Source organism: Fundulus heteroclitus, chromosome 24 (genome assembly GCF_011125445.2).
Source record: "Fundulus heteroclitus isolate FHET01 chromosome 24, MU-UCD_Fhet_4.1, whole genome shotgun sequence".
Classification (NCBI taxonomy): Eukaryota; Metazoa; Chordata; class Actinopteri; order Cyprinodontiformes; family Fundulidae; genus Fundulus; species Fundulus heteroclitus.
The window spans coordinates 17432434-17439175 of record NC_046384.1 but is presented as its reverse complement, the minus strand read 5'-3'; the positions used below and the strand labels follow the sequence as shown (position 1 = coordinate 17439175).

The following is a 6742-nucleotide window of genomic DNA, read 5'->3' as shown; positions in this document are numbered from 1 at the left end:
TTGAAAGGACGTCTTATTTCTGTAACATTGAAACCTTCTCGCTCTCTCTGAGTTTGTTGGGTATGTTCAGAGCTGTTTACAGCTGACTGTCCATGACTGGTGCAGGGTTGATCCGCTCGGTCGGGTGCAATGAGAGATGGCTGTTGAGGCTGGTTGGATGTGGGATTTGGCAAAGCAGTATTGGAAGAACCAGTGGGATTTTGTTCACCGTTTTCTACAAGACCCCCACCGTGTTGCACATACTGAGCGTTTGTAGGATTAGGGCTAAATGTTTGAGAGAGAGAAACGTTTAATTGATGGATCGCTTGTTCTAACCTGGACGGTGAATGTGGAGCTACATTGAAAGAACCAGGCACATGTTGAACAGGAAGATTTTGAAGGTCATTAACCATTTGTGTGATTTCGTGTAAAGCGTTTGTAACTTGCTGTTGAAACTCTAAGGAATTATTTTCAAGCGAGTATGGTTGAGAGAAAGAATCATTTAATCGTTCGATGGCTCGTTCTACAGATAGTAAACGTTCAAGATCCAAATCTGGACCCTGAGTTCTGAGGGGGGAATTTGGGGTTAGATTGAGAAATTCGGTTGCAGGGTATACAGGGAAATTACGGAGTTCATTCACAGCTTCAACAATTTCATACAATGCATTTCTCATTTGCTGGCCATCCATTTTAACAGAGGTCACAATTTAAAAGGTTAACTCTACTGTAGCGTTGAGATCTTGGCGATTTCGTCCATCAGACACTTGCAGCTTCTCAGAAGTTCAGAGCATTTCCGGCTGTGGAACCCTCCTTTGCGAGCGGAAAGTGGAATTTTCTGAATACTCTCCACCGTTTCTGTAATATGAGAAAATAATTATAATTAGGAGAGAATACAACATTGATTTATTATACGAGAAACCAAATTGTAGAAAAATAATAATTATAATAATGATAATATTAAGTGATAATAAAAAAAGAAAACAGTCATTGATTTATTTCGTCATACACTAACTGTACATACAGGTTTTTAAAGAAGGAGGCTGTTTTTTTTTTATTCATTTTATTAAAGGAAACATAGTTCTTTGAAAGCTTTGAGATTCAGATTTACCTGTGATAATCTTCCGGGCTTTAATTATTCTGGATAAGTTTTTGTTGATGGCTTCTTGAAACCTCAGGGTGGTAGAATGTAGCTTCACCAAACTGGATAGTTGCCTCTTACGTTTTAAAGAGGGTGTTCCCCGTCTGGCAGTTGGGGCTGCAAAATAAAAAATAAAAATAAAAAATAAATAAAAAATTATAATATATATATATAAATAGGTAAATACAATTAAATAAATGAGTAAAAACCAGCATATAGGTGAAAAGTGAAGAGAGGCCGAGGAGCAGAGGTGTGATTCGAACACACACACACACACACACACTCTCACACACACTTTAAGACTTTAAATAAAGAAAAAATGAATTAATTATTAAATAAAGAAAAAAAACTGTATTACTAACCCTGTGAAGAGGTTGCTGGCAGATCAGTTTGAGGTGCGTTCGCGGGTTGTATCTCTGCACCTTCAGCAGCGAAAGGGCCTGCTTCTGTTAAGAAAGAAAGACGGAGCTTTTTAATGGAGCGAATTACACGCATACAATGATTGCAGCAGAAATAAACACACACACACACACACACACAATGAGAACATGAAACTGGGCTAATTCAGAAAAATAAAATCGATATATAGTTTCAGAGTTATAAAGAATGGTAAACTTACGAGGCGTTGGGTTTACTGGTGGAATCGTTCCTTGTGGTACAACCGTTTGGACCCTGTTGGTTTGCGAGTTGGGCAGTTTTGTTTTTTTATACTGAGAAGGGGTGTGGTTAACGTTGAAGGGGGGAGGTATTGGCTGTTGTGTGGAGGGCGGGTCTAAAAAGCAACCACTTTCTTGATCCCCCAAAACATCTCTCCAGTTGCAACAGTTGCAGAACAGCGTTGACATCCGGTCTGCTATCATCTTGTCACGCCATGCGTTAAGCAGAAAAATAACCGGAGTTGTTTTATCTTGAGCCTGTCTCGGAGTTGCGCGGAATAAACCATCGACCGGTAAGCCCCGTTTTTGATTGTCATGTTGGTGAGAAGATCCTATTTGTTGAATCTGTGTCAGTTTCGAATTCCTAAAGTGGGGGAGGGGACCGGAAATGGGGGAGGGGTATGGATTCCGGAAGTGGGGGAGGGGACCGGAAATGGGGAGGGGACCGGAAATGGGGAGGGGTATGGATTCCGGAAGTGGGGGAGGGGACCGGAAATGGGGAGGGGTATGGATTCCGGAAGTGGGGGAGGGGACCGGAAATGGGGGAGGGGGGACCGGAAATGGGGAGGGGCCGGAAATCAAAGGGGGACCGGAAATGATTAGGGTCATAAATCATCCGTCAATTAAAAAGTGACAGAAGGTATATCCTTAAGTTTTTTATCTTGTCCTCAGAGCTAGCATCCACGTCCTGGTTCATCGTAATTTCAGGAAGATTGAGGGAAAACCTGTTTTCAGGTGTCTCTATCACCTGAGCCGTGGATGAGGCGTCTGAGACTTCTATCTTGTCCTCAGAGCTAGCATCCACGTCCTGGTTCATCGTAATTTCAGGAAGATTGAAGAAAACATCGTTTTCAGGTGTCTCTACCACCTGAGCCGTGGTTGAGGCATCTGAGCCTTCTATCTTGTCCTCAAAGCTAGCATCCACGTCCTGGTTCATCATAATTTCAGGAAGATTGAAGAAAACATAGTTTTCAGGCGTCTCTACCACCTGAGCCGTGGTTGAGGCGTCTGAGCCTTCTATCTTGTCCTCAAAGCTAGCATCCACATCCTGGTTCATTGTAACATCAGGAACACTCAATTCAGCAAGTCGTTCTGACGTCCGCACCACCACCTTAGCCGTGGATGACGCGTCAGAGCCTTCTATCTTGCCCTCAAAGCTAGCTTCCACATCCTGGCTCATTGTAACATCAGGAACACTGAACTCAGCAAAGCTTTCTGACGTCCTCGCCACCACCTGAGCCGTGGATGACGCGTCAGAGCCTTCTATCTTGTCCTCAAAGCTAGCATCGGCGTCCTGGTTCATTGTAATTTCAGGAAGAGCCACCTCCTTGTCCTCAAAGCTAGCTTGAACCAAATCATTTTTAGCAAGGTAGCTTTTGCTGATATTTTCCGCTGACTTGGTAACTAGGTATCCAACATAAAAGCCAACTGTGAAAAACATTTTCACTTGCCAATTGCTCTTAAATCAAAATGACAATTTGTCTCTCTCTCTCTGCAATCACTCATCTCCAATAGATGTGAGAAACAAAGTGAGAAAGAAATTCTTTGTAGAACATAGGACGCTTCAGAATCCCTGTGACATAATAAGTGAGGTCACTCAATGTCACAAAGGTTCTAAGGTGATGTCACAACGGTTCTAAGGTGATGTCACAAAGGTTCTTGGGCAACGTCTTATTCCTATGGTTGCTATGGAAACTGAAGCAGTTATGGAACTCCATCACTCAGGGATCTGAAAGGGAACAAAACACTTTTTTAATGTTTGATTTACTTTTTTCCTGTTTACCTTTATATCTCTTTGCCTGTTGTTTCGTTCCCCTCTAATCAAGCAGCTGGTTGTATGCAGCTGAAAGAAGATATAAAAGAGCCTGGCAGGAAAAATGCACCAACGTCTAAATAAAAACAATTGATATACAAATAAAATAAAAATCTGTTTTGGAAAATTATTTTAGTATTTTTGAAAGATAATATGGCTATTAAATTGACCTTATTCTTGTTTGTATTACATTGTCCTCTGTAATCATAAAATAGTTGCAAAATTTTAATTTAAACTGAAAGAAATAGAAAAATGAGCACAATTCTAATTGAAGACCTTTTATGTTTAATTAGGGCAAAATGATGAAAGACGAGTCAAAATCTCCTTACAAGAGAAAATGGCAGGTACAACATGCTTGTGCAAATTCTCAGTATGAGTCAACGCAACAGCAAACAAGCTTGAATCGGAGGTGAATGGACTTTCGCTCAGTTTTTTTCTGAAAAAGTTTCAACACCAGTCCAGTCTTTGACAATTCTGGCGGCTCACACTTAAATAGAGTAGAAGAAAACGAAAATACATATAAGAGGTTTTGAGTTATTTGACAATTCTGTGTATAATACATAATTTTAATTAAAATTGCGTGTTAGTTTTGATGTCTTCACCATGTATCTACAAGGTAAAAAGTCATAAAAATAAGAAAAAGCCAATCTATATGGTTGTTAATGACAATGGATAATAAAATATTCTTGAATCTAGACTAAACAAATAAACAGGTGGGATGAGTTAGAGGAGAAGGAGAGAGTTAGATGAAGTGATGCTGAATGTCACCAAAGATGAGCGTGGCAATTTGTGCAGAGTTCAGAACACAGGGGATGAACTGATGGGCAGGTTTGGTATCCAGAGCAGGAATGCAAAAGGTGGGAATGGTGGTGGCATAGAGATAGAGCACGCGACCCATGGTCAGAGTCCTTAACCCTTGATGTGCCCATCCTAGGTTGGAGACCCAGCCCGTGGACCTTGGCCACCTTTTTAATCTCTCGACTTCCTTTCCTGTCAGTCTACTGTCAAACAAAGGCCACTCGTGCCACAAAAACCAGAAAACAAAATATACAGACGGTGGTAGACTTTGTAAATAGGGTAGAATTGGTTGTAGTGAACGCTTTCTTCCAGAAGAAGTAGGGGCCTGCAGGAGGATTACATCCTGTGTAGACATTGTAGCCTGAAGGAACTCAGTGACTTAATGTTACATTGTAGTAGTGGGTGGTGAGAGTTAACACACTTTGCAGGGTGGTGGTGTGTAGGGGGACTCTGATGGTGAGGAAGATGAAGATGAAGAGGGAAGAATGTTATGTGGCTCTAGGTGGCCCTGGAGCTGCTTCCAGATGAACGGTCAACTACAGTTAATGCCATCAAGGAGATAACTTGGAGAATTCGGATCATGATTAGCCGGATGAAATCATCTTGGATGTCTCATTTGATCGTGGATGTTTTAAGCAACGGGTGATTTGGTGTGGTGTTGATTGATGTACGGGGACCAGTTGTGTTGATTTACATACAAAGATCATGTTTGTGGCCTTGGCTTTGATAAATATCCAAAGACCAGGGGCCCGTTCTTCGTACGTTGCTTAAAACCTCTGAGATCAAATGAGACATCCGAGATGATTTCATCGTGCTAATCATGATCCGGCTAATTGGGTTCTTCGAACACACCTGTTGTTTATGATTAGTATGGCTGGATTGAGTTATCTGAGATAACTGCGCGTCCATGCGTTTATTCAAAAGGGGAAATGTATCGATAGTAGAAACAATGATCAGCAATGCTGGTATTGGCTGTTCAGCATGAACAAAGAACGCCCACAGTTTTTTCTCCCAAGCAGAACACGAGCTTATAATGGAAGATTATGCTGAATTTGAGTCATTAATTAAAACGACAGGTAACACCTCAAAATCTGCTAAAGCCAGGAGAGAGGGCTGGCAAAAAGCAGCAGACAAATTAAATGCGTAAGTGCTGTCCTACAGTATGTATTTTTGCATTTTAATAATTTCATATTTACTTTGTTCTTTTGTGTCAGAGCCTCCACAGGACCCACTAGAACATGGCGACAAGTAAAAGTGAAATACAAGAATATTCTATAAAATTGTAGCCTTTAATTATTATTATACTTTATTTTAAAAAGCTACTTGCTATGGCAAAAGATCAAATTTCAGTGTCATTCCTTAGACACTGGAAGTAAAGGACACGTGCAAACCGGGAATTTTACAAAAAATTATTTATCTATAAAAAATGAAGTTCTTCCTTTTCCAACACAGTTTACACGGTAAAACTGTATTGCTCCATGTCTAGACAATCCATCCATAGTTTTTTCTAATACAATATACGGCTCGACAGGAAGCAAGCCTTTCAAAGTAAAACTAAACTTCACAATAAAGTGGCCTGAATAAATGTTCTTACCGAATATGATACAAATAAAAAGCAAACCATCATACAAATAACCTAAATATTTTCCATTTATGGCTCCAACACCACTTTTTCCTCTTTAAAAGCCACTGTTAAATGATGTGTTTGTCTGTTTATAACAGCCACCAAGAAAAATCTCTCTACAATTACACTGTCGCGCTGCGCTAAAGGATCCTGTCTATTCCGCAATAAGCGATTAATTCGAATAGCTCTAAAATTATTCTTGCACCTTCCGCAACAGGTTGCTGTCGTAACAATAGACAAACATGGCTACGACAGACTTCCCTAACTCCTCCGCTTATAAAGCTGCGATCCAATCCTGTTTACATGAAATAAGCCTGCTTGCGAGCAGGCTTAAACTTGCGCATATGTTGCCATGACAAGTCCAGGATGAGTGTCGAAGAACCAAACGATCCAAGATCAAGCCAAATGGTCAACAATCAAATCCAGCTAACTGAGTTAGCGACGTACGAAGAATGGGCCCCAGGTTTTGTGTCTGTTCTGTTGGATAATAGTTTCAAACTCTCTCAGTTAATACTGAAATCTCAGTGGTTTGTGGCAGAGCTGTCATTTGTAGCTTGGAGCCTTATCTGCTGTATGTTTGCAAGTGTAAAATGTTTTGTCATTTACATGTTTAAATTTAAGCATATCCTAGATTTCTCTACATTGCCATATTGCTTAATTGGCAGAAGAAGGACTCTGCCTTGCTAAAAAGCTCCACCGTCCGACAAACTTTCTTTCTTTTTATAAAACCTTTT

General features: G+C 40.6%; 1 protein-coding gene across 1 annotated transcript; it reads right to left on the bottom strand.

Annotated features, from left to right (window-relative positions):
* Positions 1-351: 351 nt before the first annotated feature.
* Positions 352-2042, bottom strand: LOC118557924 (chromosome alignment-maintaining phosphoprotein 1-like). Its single transcript, XM_036128406.1, has 4 exons — positions 1737-2042; positions 1480-1563; positions 1088-1234; positions 352-834 (listed from the first exon to the last, which is right to left on the bottom strand). The coding sequence occupies exons 1-4, from the start codon at positions 1975-1977 to the stop codon at positions 701-703; spliced, it is 606 nt and encodes a 201-aa protein (XP_035984299.1). The 5' UTR covers positions 1978-2042; the 3' UTR covers positions 352-700.
* Positions 2043-6742: the final 4700 nt, after the last annotated feature.